General features: G+C 34.8%; 1 protein-coding gene and 1 long non-coding RNA gene across 3 annotated transcripts; one reads left to right on the top strand and one right to left on the bottom strand.

Annotated features, from left to right (window-relative positions):
• The first annotated feature begins 45 nt into the window (after window positions 1-45).
• On the top strand, window positions 46-5037 carry LOC106674214. Its single transcript, XR_001341482.2, has 3 exons — window positions 46-301; window positions 4259-4327; window positions 4880-5037. It is a non-coding gene; the product is annotated as an uncharacterized LOC106674214 (long non-coding RNA).
• On the bottom strand, window positions 4419-12940 carry LOC106674213 (transcription initiation factor TFIID subunit 2). 2 transcript variants are annotated; one of them, XM_014406821.2, is made up of 19 exons: window positions 12773-12940; window positions 12642-12696; window positions 9580-9743; window positions 9299-9515; window positions 8844-9082; window positions 8563-8784; window positions 8051-8264; window positions 7598-7849; window positions 7306-7514; window positions 7014-7253; window positions 6680-6932; window positions 6446-6586; window positions 6197-6390; window positions 5926-6137; window positions 5433-5655; window positions 5239-5377; window positions 5039-5173; window positions 4830-4976; window positions 4419-4767 (listed from the first exon to the last, which is right to left on the bottom strand). In XM_014406821.2, exons 1-19 carry the CDS (start codon window positions 12814-12816, stop codon window positions 4519-4521), a joined length of 3549 nt encoding a protein of 1182 aa, XP_014262307.1. In that variant the 5' UTR covers window positions 12817-12940; the 3' UTR covers window positions 4419-4518. The 2 variants fall into 2 exon arrangements, with proteins under 2 accessions (XP_014262307.1, XP_014262308.1); XM_014406822.2 differs by having other exon boundaries at window positions 5039-5170.
• Between the last annotated feature and the right edge of the window lie 2142 nt (window positions 12941-15082).

Below are 15082 nucleotides of genomic sequence, written 5' to 3'. Positions count from 1 at the left end.
TATCTTATGTCTTTTGTCATTAATTTTTTTTTTGTAAAAAAAAATCAAATCGATAAGTTTATCGATAGTTTAACACGGATTAATTGTATTAATCCCCGTCTTCATCTGACTTCAGGCCGATGAATTTTTCAAAATTTATGGATCGTTTCTCGTAGGATGGGAGGCAGCGAATCGACCCAGGACTGCATCGCCTGCCGGCTAATTTCCTCGGCTGCCGGCCTAGGAATAGGAAGTTATTTCCTTTTCGAAGGGCGCAGAACACCCGGATGGGGTAAAGGGGTTTACACGATAATGGGAGTAGGTGAGAGATTTGATGGACGTTTTGTACATTTTGAGTTTTGCACGGATCTCTGAGAGGACATAAAACCGACTGACATAGTGACCCAGTGTCGCCTGTTGGATTGGAGTTTCATCGTCCAATAATCCTGATCAATGTATTGGCAACAAATTTCTTTTGATCAGTGCAAAAGCATAGCTAGTTACCTTCAACTTACTGCTTGCATTGAGCTTGAAATTTATACTCAATTATTGGATTGTTGCACATTGCTGATTTACATACACTAAATTTCTTTTGATTAGTGCAGAGGCATAGGTTGTTTCTTTCCACCAGCTCTATTGAGCTTAAAAGTTATATAAAACAACTAGTTTAGCTACTTATCAATGTAAAGTAATTCCTGTCGTAGAAGATGGCATAAATCCAACTACCGTTGAGTATCATGGATGAGAGGTCGAACCATTACAATGCGTTTTTCATATTCCAATCAGTTAAAAAACCATGGACTGTGCTTGGTTTTGAATCTCGAACTGCATGGCAAATATCAGTCTTAAGCCTAGTATACCCTGGGATTCTTTGTTCGGACTCTGCTGTGGAGTTGCGTCTGGGATTCATTTTCTTGCATACCGGACGCTCCGCGACAATGAACCTTGAATCTGGTGTATTACGTTTTAGTATTTTTTGGATTCTTTACTGAATGTCGCGCAACTTTGACTGAAGATTTACAAATACGGCGATGTTTGTAGGACGTTTCCTGAGAGGAATATAAAGACAGGGAAAAGAAAGCACACTGTGACTAAGTTAGCCCAAAAATATGAAGTTAGGCTTGCACATGAAGTTTGCGTAAGATTCTCCATGTGCGAGGAAACGGAATGATTGTTAGCCTGTCGGTAGCAGAAACTGGCACCCTAAAATTTGTCTCCTTTTTTTGTGTGATCCAACCGTTTCTGAAAGACATTCATGGTCAACTAGATTCATCTGAACAAAATTTTGGAATCCCATTCCATCTTCCAATCTCAGTGTGACAAGAAGATCGTGGCTTTTTGTTAGCTCTTTTTTTTTACTCCGTAGATCTACGTAAAGTGCTACTGCAATCCCTGAGAGCGCGACCTCGTTCGACATGGCTCAGACTCAAACTAGATGCTGACATGATTTCTGGAGCGACAATGTTGTGGGGCAAAGTGTCTGCACCATGTATCCCAGAGTCTGCGACAAAGAGTCAGAACAAAGAATTCCAGCGCATACTAGGCTTTAAGGTGGCTCCAGACATGTGGGATTCACCAAATGCCGACAGTGGGGACAGGTGTTCGGTTATTCGCTGAGCAACAATATTCAGTGGTCGCCATACTCCGCTAATTGTCGGTTCTCTTGTCCGCTCCAAAGCGCACAAATTTCGCGAAGTAGCCGAACTTAAGCATCCACACATTCAGGATCAACTGTTATCATCAATCAACACTGCTATTTGTTTTTCAATAATAAACGATTCCTAAATAGTATAGGTGTATTAATGAAAGAACATCATAGTGTTAAGAACGGTCCAACATAACAGTCTTGGGTTCCTCGATCTGTACCAAGCTGAACCTATAATTTGGAACGCATCTCTTCCGAATAAAAAAAAACTTGAAATGAGGTTTTTGTTGCATGGAAACGTATCGAAAGTAAGGTAGGGTAACAGTACTTTGAGACTGACTTGTGAATCAGTTTGTAGCCACTACACAAAACACTAACCACAGTTCAACCATGACAGTTTCACTGTAATCCATCATGATTATAAGTTAAAGACTTACATGGCACTTGGCAAATATGCATTCGCTGTTTCCACATAAACCGGGTGGTTGTACAAACCCCACATACATAGGCACACTATTTGGCAAATGCCAAGACGAGCATCTCGAGAATTCGTAAATATTTGGCATGAAAGACCCATTATCTGTACTCATGGGACACTGAATAAAGGACGAGGACATTGTCGTGTCATCTTAGGTAGGGTTTACACCAGAGCGATAAGATACACATCTTTAGATTGTAAGCAATATATGATAATTGCCTTGTAAGATACGCAATGCTGAGGCCTATAAAAAATATAAAGGCATGACAAATTTGGTTCACACCTGTAAGATTGTGACTTGTATCGTAAGATACGTGTATTAAGAAACACAGCCTGCTTGTCTCTTCTGTCAGTGTCATATAGTATTGCGAAGAAGGCAAATTCAAACTGTTAGGGCATTGGCTCATGTCTTATTGCTTCTGTATGAACCTTATTTATCGTAGGATGAAAAACGTGTATCTAATGTTTCTACGATAAATATTTTAATGCTCAGGTGTGAACCCGGCCTTACACTGAATCATTCTACAGTCTTTTACAGTACAGAAAACTAATTGAGTAGGGGACAGGCTGGCATTTTTTTTTTTTTTTTTTTATTCTTCTTCTTCTTCTTAAGTAACATAAGGCTTCTTTCAGACAAGGCGGTTTGGTTGAGTCATCTAAGTAGTCTGGTTGATTCATAAATCAATTGACTGCTGTGTGAAGGCTTTTTTTAGCTTGTTTCATACCAGGCAACGTGTAGAATCAACTTCTCTTCCAATGGGCAATGTTAGAAGTTGAGAAAGCAGTAATATTTCTTGTGCTTGCTCTTCTGCAAGAAGAGAAGAAAAAAAACAGTCAAAGAAAGTGTGGGTTCACCTGTGTTACAGAATTGGCATGATGTAATGCCATAAAAAAATCAAAGTACTTCTTAATGTCCAACTACCCAATAAGAGTTTCGGAAGAGGGGTCAAACCACTTCACAATACATTTTTCACATTATGATCTGTTTAAAAGCTATGGGGCTCTGCCATGATTCAAACCAAGATCCAGTAGCGCAGCAATTATGAGTCGGGACGCCCTAACCACATGACCAACTTCCCTAAACTACTGATCTTTTCTTTAAAATTGTTTCACTTGCTGTATATCATGTTAATGATTTCTCAGAACTAATTACAATTCATGACAATATTGTCCGTTCTATCTAATGAGCTTTTGTTCAATTAATGCAAAGACGGCTTCCATTAAGTACTCCACTGTTTGCTCTGTTGAGTTTAGACTTTAGATGTATGAAACAGTGGCAATTCTGTTGGTTTTTTGGTCCATCAGTTAGCATTTTTGACATTAATATTGATGTCATTGTATTCCGGCTCCAAATTTCTTTCATTTAATAAAAAAACTTAAGAAATAAAACATTACTTAAAAGTTATTCTCTCTATCTAGGATCTTGTGGTTGAGAAAAAAAAGTCAGTGTCACGAGCGGGATACGAACCCATGACCTTTGGCTAAATACCGTTTGAGTTATTGTGACTTCGATCCTCTCGGATACCAACTCTCCATCTCAACCAACAACCGTTCGAATTTTCCCTCTTTTTGTCATTCCACTCGTAACACTTTCTTTTTTATCTCAACCAAAAATTACATGAAAATAATAATTAATTGAAAGAAGTAATTATTCAATTGTCCACTAAAACGTAAATAGATTACTTAAAGCTTATTCCTATTCATTTTTAATCATGTGCTTGCCAGTAATCAAACATTTGATACCAGTTTCTTCGATATACCATTTTATTCATCTTGTTTCGATCCGTTTTTTATCAAACTTATTAAAACTTGTAACAGTTTTATTCAATGTTTCATATACTTCTCAAAAGGATGTCAGGGCATAAAAATGTTTCTAAATCTGCTGTTGCTTTCATTGTGTTATGATTCCACTTTTTTTTCCACTTTCTTTCTTTCCATTTGTCCCTTCTGTAAATTTGTAAAAAAGGACACATTCCATAATCCATAGGTAAACCACTGAAGATGGTGTTCAGCCTCTGACCAATAAAACCAGGGATAAGAGTTAGACAAGTTTGATCGTAAACGATCAAGTTATTAAAATACTTTCATAACTTCAATGCTTTACTGTTCGTCATTGTCATGAAAATATACTTATTTATAATACATAATTTTTTCAGGTTTTGGAGCTGTCGGATGTGCACGTTTGTTCAATTACAGGCCTAGTTTTTTGCGAGATTAATAAAATGGTATGACAAAATTGTTTTACGTAGAATATACTTGTTTTTAAAAAAAATTAATTTTGTCAATCTGTTGAAAAAGTTTTAAAAATGAAACAACTTATAGTAAACGTCTTCTTATTTAGCATAAAATAAATTTTACAAAAAAAAAAGTTCTATACATATAATATTTAAAATTGGGGGAAAATAAACTAATTATTTTAAAATGGAAATTCAACATTGACGAAGTTTGTTGGCGTTGGACTAGCTGTAGAACTGTCAGAACTTAACGTTTCTTCTTTTTTTATTTTTACATTCTTGTCAGCATCCTTCTCTTTATCTTTGTCCTTTTCTTTTTCCTTGTCCTTATCCTTCTCTTTGTCTTTGTCCTTTTTCTCTTTGTGCTTATGTTCGTGTTTATGCTTATGCTTGTGTTTATGCTTCTTTTTGTCTTTTTTCTTCTTCTTGCCCTGAAAATCCATGTTCTGTTATTTGACATTCAATCAATTAATTAACAAGAATTTAGACAAACCTTAGATGGATTTTCAGATTTGTCTAGATCTTCTTTTTTGAACATTCCAGGTTCAAATCCAGTAGGCCCTCTAACGCCAGTCAGGCCAGGTAAGGATGCCGAATTGTCTGAAAAGTAATCAGATTTTCCTCCTGCTCCTTTTTCAGTCTGTAAATTTAAAATGGTGTATAAAATAAATTAATAAAGTAATTAAAAAGTTTAATTTTTACCTTTATTTTTTTGTTATCGTCCTTAACAGGAACTTGTGGTGTAACAATTCCCAAATCATCAACAGCAGGTTCCTCTTTTTGCATAGGTGACGCTGCCTTCCGTTTTATTCCAGGCGCAATTGATGTTGACGCCTCCTTAACAAGTTTACATTTATAAATTCACTTTAGAAGAAAAAATTAAGAAAAATAAAACTCTCTACCTCATGAGGGGGACTTTTGATTTTTGAAAGTCCTGGTATATCACACACTGGGAGGCATATTGGCTTTTTCACACCATATAAAGTGTAATACAGATCAACAAAACTGCATCGCATTCTTGTGTCATGAGACAGCATACAACTAGAAAAAAAAAACTTATATTCCATACTTCTTTCTCGTAAATAACAAGACTAACTTGAAAAGTTTCCAAATCCTATGTACAAGCTCAGGCCTGTCGAGGTGAGGCTTCGAAAGTTGTTTACGAAAAGGTGGCTTTTCACAGAGCATTCTCACCAAGGCAAACCGTACACCAGGATCAGGATCCTCTTCGGCCGTCTCCAACAAAAATTCCAGATCGTTCCATTTTCCGTCGACAACTGTGTAATCGACCAATGCGTCCAATGCACACAATCTTACTTCTGTAAAAGAAGCGAGTGTCAATCAAAACATACATATCGATGAGGTACAGATAATAAACAAAATTTGGTTTTATTAAATAATTGAAACTGTTTGGAGAAAAATTCCTAACAATGATTTAAAATATTATTGATCAATCAAACTCGACACTGCACTGTATAAGTTATAGAATTAATTGATTTAAAATAATAACAGAGATTATTAGAAGTAATTAAAGGTGGTTTAATTTTCCTCTTTTATTTTTATAGAACAGCTCATAATTGTTAACTTACCAACAAATTGTCCATAAGCTGCATAAGTTCTGAAAAGGTTGGGGTTGCTTGGAAGATGGCCAAATCTTTGCAGTTTCCTGATCGCTTTGAGGCAGGCAACCGTAACGGTCAATTTGTAACAAGGTAAAAGTTTCTCAAGATTCAAATTCCTTGTTATTTCTTCCAGCACAAGTTTGGTATCCGGCGACAAGGATTCTGCAGTTATTTCTGTACTGCAAAATTTCAAAAAAAGTTACATGGAGTTAATTCAATTTAAAAAAATTTAATTTACCCTTGTTGAACAACCGATATCACTGGTGTCACTGTCTCACCGAGTGCAGTTATTAAAGCTGCTCGGTAATAATTGTCAGAAAATTTGTTTTTACTGTTATCATTGTATTTGAAAAGGTCTAAAAGAAACTTAATAACTTCAGGAGGACAAATGCCATGCGTATTTCTTAATCCTGCCATTGCCATAGGTATCGTCTAAAAAACTCAAAAGCTATTAAAATAAAGAAAAAATACACAAAATAGATAATACCTTCTGTAAAAAGTAATGCTGGAGATTTTGAAAGTTGTTTTGTTTTATAATATGGGGACAGGAAAATGAGCCAAAAAGTTTTCTAAATATGGCCAACATCGCTGGAGGTCCTGCCCAATTTGCTACCATTGAATTTGCAACCTGAAGGAAAATATTCAAAATTAAATTTTAATCCTAATTCAAATTAAATTAATGTATTTGTTAAATTATTTCGGTTAAAAGCAATCTGCTTACTTTAGTCAAACAGTGTGATGCTGCACATCTAACTTTGACATAAGTTTGTTCATTTTCTATAGTATCTGTGAGAGCGACTCGAGAAGACGGTGTTGGAAACCTTTCCAAAGCTGCTATCGCTTCAAACTGAGCAGTCACATCTCTCTCATGGCGCAGCTGATACTGCCATTGATAGTCTGGTTGATCTATATTGCACGATCGAACCAGAGTCATGTCTGGATCAAGTCGAATCCATAAAACTGGAGAGTCTGAGCTAAAAAAAATAAAATAAAATTTGTAATTAATTTAATTGAATGAAATTTGTGTAAAGTTATTGTAATAAACAAAATCTCACTCCATAGCAGATAGATCCATATCGACCTCTTCCCCAGTGCAAAGGGGTATTTTTTTCTTTTTGTTTCTCCTGCTCTTAGAATGGCAGGTGATGTCGGCTTTTGCTATAGTCCCTTCGATCTGAAGCGTGTGCCTAAAAGTTCCATCAAGCTCTTGGATCGTGACGAGTAAAGGGCCTAAATATTTCCTTATTCCTTTTTGCGTTATTGCATCTTGCCTGATCTCCAACTCAACGGTATTTCTACAGAAATAAAATTATTATAAATGCTAATAAAATAATTTTACAATATTACCTTTTTCTATTAAAAACAAATTGTAGATGAAATTTTGCATGGCCGCCTGTTCTCACCCACTGGTCTATAAAAACAGCCATGTCTTTACCAGTAACTGTGAAAATCGCTTTAGCAAATGTATTTGTGCTGATCAGCATATGCGACCATTGACCTGATGATAGTTTTTGTGTTGATGCATTACATGCCAGTGACAAATGTTTATTTAATACCTAAAAGCATATAGCCATTAACATTTAAATATATATCTATCTAAAAAAAAAAAATAATAATAATAATAAAGACTTAATTTTACCTGAAGAAGAAGCTCATAGCCAATTCTGTGTTCAAGCATCCTAATAACCAATTGAGCCTTTTTTCTCATGACATCCATATACAAGGGTGAAACCGTGTAAAGATTTTTGAATGGAAAGTGAAAACCTGGATCGACTGGTTTTGGCGCGACACTAGGCGCTGGAGAAGGGACTGGTAATGATGCCGGTGGTTGACTAGGATCCATTATTATTCCACCAAATTCCTCTTCATATTTAACAACATCTTGTAAATCCTAAAAACAAATATACAAAGCATAAATATAAAAGAAAAGTAACAATAATTTACATAATTTGGTTAATAGCCTATTATTTTGGTTTGCCCATCCTCACTGGGATGGAAAACTGCACACTGAAGGTGGCAAAATGTTGAAAATTGTCTGACAGACCAACTCTTAGAAGATAGGCAGGCCAAAATTATACGATTGATTTATTACCTTCTGAATCCATTCTCTGTATGCGTTATTTCCGAAACACTTTTTTGAATAAAGACCGCAAAGGTAGGTCGAGATTCCCTTTGGGAGCCAAGCATCTGACCAGTTTTGCATTGAGATAAAACAGCCAAAAAACTGCTCGGCCACCGCTTGTGCCATTGCCGTTCTTGTAATATAAGCCTGGTCAATAATTGACGCAGAGTGAAGAAGATTTGTACTGAAATTAAAGTGAAAAATGGCAATACGATTTTGTAAAACTTTAAAATACAATTAATTACAATGGCAGTAGTCTTATTATTTACAAACCATTTTTAATTGTCAGTAATTAAAACTTATTTTACTGACATTAGTTTGAAAGGTTAAAGTTTTAAAAAATATATTGATGACTTATTGTTTTAATTATAAGAGTCCCAATCTAATGCTAGAGATAAAGTTAATTATTTCCTGATCATCTTTTAATATAAAATTATGGTGTGAAGCTGATCGCTAATTATATATGAGAAAATATGAAATACCTTAGAATGCTTATAGTTGTATAAGCAGAAATGGGCACATCAGTTTCATCAACAAAAACTTGTTTATAGCAAGGATAAGGATAACGATTGGCAAGAGTCTCTTCATAGAACTCAAAAGCCTCGTGCATGTAACGTGCGGAAACTTTCAGATTTTCCATCAATCCGGGCAAACAAAAGTGGGTCACTTCATGCATATAAGGATCAACGAATATTTCAAAAGGTCTGTAAAGAAAAAGAAAAATTGTATGTACGTGTATTGTAGAAAACATTTAGCAATTTACCCAACGGCGAGAGCGATGTTTGGAGCGGCTGCGGGAACGTTGAGGCTGTAGTAGAAAGTCTTCCTTCTCATGTCTGGTGTATAAACAACTTCAATCAAATCGCCACAGGACACAGCCGTCATGTTTTCGTCCACTGTGAATTCCAGCCTCCATGTGCAAGGTTCTGCAAAGCTGTCTACGCATGGGAACCAAAGCCTCGACGAATTTTCATAACAGTAGGTGAACATGTGAGCACCTCTCTGTGAAATTTATGAATTTTAAGAAGAGTCAAATGATTAAATCGATCGATAATTATTCAGAAATTGTAAGATGCAGTCTGGTGTGATGTAGGTTTCAGAAATCAATAAAGATCGAAACATTGGCACGATAAAGAAAATGTTTTTCTGAAACCTACATCACACCAGACTGCATCTCACGATTTCTGAATAATTAATGATTAAATAATATTGCATTACTTCTGCTAGTGTTCCTTCCCCTTCGGGTATGACGAAATGAACTCCGCCTTGGGGTTGTTCCAAGCTGAATTCAACGCCGAGCCTAAAGTTTTTACCTTCGACAACCAAATTGGCCGCCTCTGGTGGAATAGTAATAACAAGTTCCCCTCCATTATTGTCAGGATCGATTTGAAGTGCAGCATTCAAATGGGATTTAGAAAAAAATTCCAAACTCCTCCTTTAAAAAAGTTTATAATATAAGCAGTTAACAATTAACATTTAACTAAATTAAATGTACTCACTCTTTATCATCGCCATGTGTAATGTCTAAAAATGGATCGAAGTACTGAAATGGAGCTTCAATCGTATCATTAATGCACACCCTATAAATCCTACACTGTTTTGCATTTAGTTTTAAGATCCGGAGGTTTTCTTTCAAAGGGACTATAGTCAATTCAACCACACCCTATAAAAAAAAATTGATCTTATCAAATTTTAAGAAAATTACGAGTTTGTAATATAAATTTTAGCATACATAAAGAAAGTTTATTTTCTTATAGCCTCATGTGAGGCAGCTTGATTTCCTACTCTAAATAGTAAGTCAAAAACATCGAAATCCAAAGAATGGCATTACATTAATCCATATATGTATTTGGTGGACAATTGACTGAATTAGCTATTTTAATTATCATACTTTTTTTCTAAGGTCATGGTTGAGAAGTTAAGTTGAAAAAGTTAGTGTCACAAGCAGGATTCAAACCCACGACCTTTGGCTAGATACACTGCTGCTCTAACCTCCAACCACTTGAGATATCGTGACTTCGATTCACTCGGAAGCCAAAGGTAGTGGGTTTGAATCCTGCTTGTGACACTATTTCATCTCAACCAAGATCTTAGATAAAAAGTATAATTAATTAAAATAGCTTTGAACAGCTAAGGGGATAAAAATTATGAACACCAGCACTCCAAGTAGCAGTAGGAGCAGCACCAGTTGACTTAGAGTTAAGAGCAAAAGTAAAACACAACAAAAAAAAAAGGACTGGACAGTGGACAAGATAATCTCGAAACACATGAGAAACACGATTCTGAAACACTTCTTAAAAACAAGAACATTAATTGGCAAGGTAGATGGCAAAATAGCTTAAAAGTAAGATTGACATATAAATATCTCCCATATATAAAAAGAGTCTTTAACTTGGGTCCTTCCAAATTACTAGATGACCCAAATAAAGACAGATCCATTCCACCATAATCTGCACAGGTTTAAAATAGCACAGCATTCTGTTTTTAAAAAAAATTCTATCAGGTCGGCTTAACACCCAACTACCCATTGGGTATCATGGATGAGGGGTCAAACCACTTTATAATTCATTTTTAATACCATTATCTATTAAAAAAAAAAAGCCATGGGCTCTGCTGGAATTCTAACCCAGAACAACTAGCATGGAAAATATGAATCGGATACCCTAATCACTTAGCCACCACAGTCCCCTAAATGCTATATGTAATTGCCAAATCAATATTGGTTATGTCAAACAGACTTTCTGTTGTTCAGATGCACGAAACAAAAAGAGCATTTGAGAATCCTCTTCAAAGGGAACCATCATTAAACAGACTCATACAAAATCTGGAGTTCCTCAAGGCTCTCATTCTAGTCCGATTTTATTTATTTTATTTTTTAATGACGTAGCCTCTGCTCTCATTAATTCTTCATTTTCACTGTTAGCAGACGATTTGAAAATTTGAAAAAAAAAAACCTGTCGAATCGATAAATGATTGCATGACTTGAGAGACTTCTGTCATGTGTACGCATAATAATTTCAAACTAAATGAAAATAAATGTAAGGTTTTGAAGTTCTCCAAGTAAAAGATTACTCAAAATTACGACCAATTCGTCTATAGTACTGAAAGTTCTCACATTGAGGAGGTAGATACTATCTCGGATCTTGGGGTTGTTTTTAACAGGAATTGTGATTTTCAGGACCACATCCATGCCATTAGGAATAAAGCGTTTAAAAATTTAGGATTCGTACTCAGGCAAACTTTAAGCTTTAAACTTTAAAGCAGACTTTAAAAATCCTATTGTGTGCTTTATCAATCACTGTTGCCAGCGTTGTTTGGTCACCAGGTTCTTTAGATGGGTCTTACTCGATAGAAAGGGTACAAATAAAGGCCACAAAACACTTGTTTCACAAGATGTGCAATCCAGGAAGTACCATCATTGTCCCTATGAAGCCAGACTTCTAGTCGGCCTAGATTTTCTGGCAGATAGAAGAGTTTTGACTTCCGTTATGTTTCTGTGGAAGAACCTAAATAATTTCATTGACTCCCTGGAGATATTGGCTTTAGAGTTCCCCAGCGTCAACTATGGACCCATGAATTATTGGGTACTTCACAGCACAGGATCAAATATGAGTTGGACTTTCAATCTCCAGTCGTGCATAACATAAATAATTTCGGTATCAGTTCGAACCCCTTCTCCTCGTCCCTACGGATCATTAAAAACAATATAAAACAGGCTTTAAAATGTAAATGAGGGTTTATTTATTCCTGTTATTGTGTTATTTATTATGATGTTGATTTTTTTTTAAGTTATACTTTAATGATTGATTTGTTGACTGTCCTATTCTTGGGTACCTGACCTGTTTGGACTGCAAATAAATAAAATAAAATGACACTTATAAAGCCTTCAAGAAGTTTATGTTGGAGAGTTTTACAAGCTGTAATATTCAGTAAATTAATGTCCCCTAAAAATGAGTGAAAATGAGTGTCATAACGGAATCTTGCATTTGATCCTTAGGAAACATATAGGTATAAGGAGGCTGTTTCCCTATTTCACAGAAAATAATTAAACCAGGAAAAGGAGATACCTCAGCTTAACATAAAATAACAAATAATTCTTCCTTTATGAACTCTTCTCAAAAGGTCCAGAAAAGTGGTTTACATACGATTAAACATGTTCAAAATTTTAAATACGAATAATTTGGCCAAGGTCCGCCGGTATGGAGGTGGCCAGGAAGCAGATGGGCAAAACACTCCTGAAGACACTTTAGTAACATTGAACTAGAACTTTGTTTTTAAGAATCTATGGACATATGTGTAATAATTTTGGCAAAGGTTTTTACTTCATCAAGGGATCTTCTAGTATTTGGAAAAAGAAAAACCGCCAGCATACATTCATGAATTAATAAACCTGTGCGACGAGTCGTCAATCCATTGTGCAGAAAAAAAATAAAAAGAATATAGGTACGTTTTTAATATTAATAATAAGATTGGCCATTATTTGTGCCTAAAAGTTTTACTAGCCTCTGCAAACTTAAAAAAAAATGTACAAATTTAACCCTTAAATTATCCCATTACTTACTATAATGCTCCTCCTTTGAAAGTTGATACCTGTAAGGCTGACTATTTGGTGTGCTGTAAATATCCAATTTAAAAAAAAAATTAATTACAAACAACAACAAAAAAAACAATAATATTGGATTTGATACTTATAATTTAAAAGGACGCACGTTATCTCCCGTCCTCTCTTTTTTCATTGTACTACATGAAAATGGTCAAAAGAGAAGACGGTTTGATCAAAAATCAAAAACTAGCTTTTGATACTGGTGAAGTGGTGACAACTAGAGCTAGGAAGGTAGCAAACATAATCCTAACATAAAACTAAAGACAGCAAAACATTACTTGTGCTGCCCTGCAGTTCATGCTTGTAGAACTAGCACAGTGTACCCCCTCATTTTACTCAAACAACAATTAATGAATTAACACACTAATATAAAATATTATATCAATTAATACCCCATTTATTAATTAAAAGATGTCAGAATTTATTATGTAAAAGGCTAAAAAAAGCAGCTTGTCTTAATAAGCAAAACTGAAATAAAGCATGCTAAAACTTGGAAAGTGTAGACCAGACATGGATAATACAATTAACTCTAATTTTAACTTAATTAATTTAAAATAAATTGATTGGTAAAGAAAATACTTACAAACTCTATTTTTATGATTGACTGTATTTTTATCACATTCTTATATCTATACGAATTAATAAAAAGTAGAAAATTTGATCTAAGAGTAAATTAGATTAGACTATACAGGAGCCAGCTTCTTTATGACCTAGCACAGCGACCAGTATTGGTACATTGTTCATTTCCATTTTTTTAACTAGAGTTCCTCGTTAAGCTTAAAGCTATTTACCAGGCCACAAGGGGTTTTCAAGGGCTCCCGTGTGTATCCTTCAGGCCCTAGCTTTTCCGTTCATTTTAAAAACTTAAGTAAAAAGTCCTTTCTTTAAATCCCAGTTTTTCATTGGAGTTTTTCAGCCCATAGTAGCTCGTCTTCTCATAATTCAACTTTGGTTAATCTGAAGTTATTTACTGAGAGATTTCTTATTAAGGTCTGTAAGGCGATGTACCAAGTTTGCTCATTTCCAGTTAACATTTTCAAACCACTACCAAAAATTGCAAAATGCCAAATTGCATCTGGCATAACAAGCCTAACAAAGTGATCATACTTGACAAAACAGTCGATTATGTTTATTTGTTTATGTCGCTCTGTTTGTTTTACTAACAAAAGAAACTTATTGAACAATTTGTCTCATACAAACAACTCACCATCGCGATACCTTGACCCCGCATTTCCCTTGATCCATGATCCTTTTGTGGAAAATTCCAAGTTTCCATGAAGATTTCATGTTTTGTAATATACCTCTAACCTTGAAATATTCTTCTGTATGCCATAGGGTAGTAATTCTGCATGTATGTATGTAGTCAGTGTACAGGATTAAATGTATATATAGCCTGCACTGACACTTCTGTTTTTAACCCATTCTCAAAGTTGTTCAAAAACAAAGCAAATAGGAGTGGACTCAATATGGAGCCTTACCTAGCCCTACTGCCAACCGTAAAAGCTTCTGTACTTCCAGATGGAATCCTTGCTGACAAACTATAATGTTTTTATTTATTTCACATATTTTATTTGCACTGTGCTTGCTAATATAGTAATTATTTTTCTTGTACTTAAAATTTCTTTTTTTACACCTTTTTTGTTGGTGTTTTTTAAATAAAATTTAAGTTACAAATTCAACAAAAAAGGTATAATAAAAGAAAATGAAGGACAACAATAACAAAGAAAAGAAGAATAAGAATTTTTATTCTGTTTAACTTATTTTTATTACACATTATCCAAATGTCTCATCTGATCACGTTTCAATTCCGTTATTTACTTGTAGTTTTACTTTCCAAAGAAATGGATTTAGCTGGAGAAAAAACTATATCCAAGACCCAACATTTACCATGAATAAACAATCCAAGAGAAAATATAATCCATTATATTTCGTGGTCCGATTGACCAAATAACTTCTTTCAATTAATTAATCTTTATGTAAGGTATTGGTTGAAATGAAAAAGTTAGTGTCACGAGCAGGATTTGAACCCACCCCCAATGCTAGCCGAAGGTCGTGCGTTCAAATCCCGCACGTGACACTGACTTTTTAATTTCAACCAATAACTTATAAAGATTAATTAATTGAAAGAAATATAATTTTTTTTACTTGCACTTTTTACATCTTTAGGCCTAGAGAAAATTTTCACCAAGAATGTAAAAACTATAAGAATCTCCTTGTGTTACATTTTTCAAATTTATATAGCTGCTCAAGGTTTTGTGTCTATACTTCTACGGTTTTTCCATCTGTATATATCACAAATCATCAGTGAATTGATTTTTTTTTCTACTTTTTCTAGAGAGGATGTATACATGGAGAGTAATGTAGGCCTTAAAATCGCTCCCTGTAGCAAATCAATACAT

The sequence above is a fragment of the Cimex lectularius genome, unplaced genomic scaffold (assembly GCF_000648675.2).
Source record: "Cimex lectularius strain Harlan isolate CLEC.00 unplaced genomic scaffold, Clec_2.1 scaffold128, whole genome shotgun sequence".
Taxonomy (NCBI): domain Eukaryota; kingdom Metazoa; phylum Arthropoda; class Insecta; order Hemiptera; family Cimicidae; genus Cimex; species Cimex lectularius.
This window is presented reverse-complemented; position numbering and strand designations above follow the sequence as displayed.

Excerpts from the sequence above, each read along its gene's own strand:
- LOC106674213 (XM_014406821.2), bottom strand. The coding sequence starts at position 12,816 with ATGAAAAAAGAGAGGACGGGAGATAACGTGCGTCCTTTTAAATT. Across the intron at positions 5,378-5,432 it reads AGGATTTGGAAACTTTTCAA|TTGTATGCTGTCTCATGACA; the intron begins GTTAGTCTTGTT and ends TTTTTTTTCTAG. Across the intron at positions 4,977-5,038 it reads ACGATAACAAAAAAATAAAG|ACTGAAAAAGGAGCAGGAGG; the intron begins GTAAAAATTAAA and ends TTAAATTTACAG.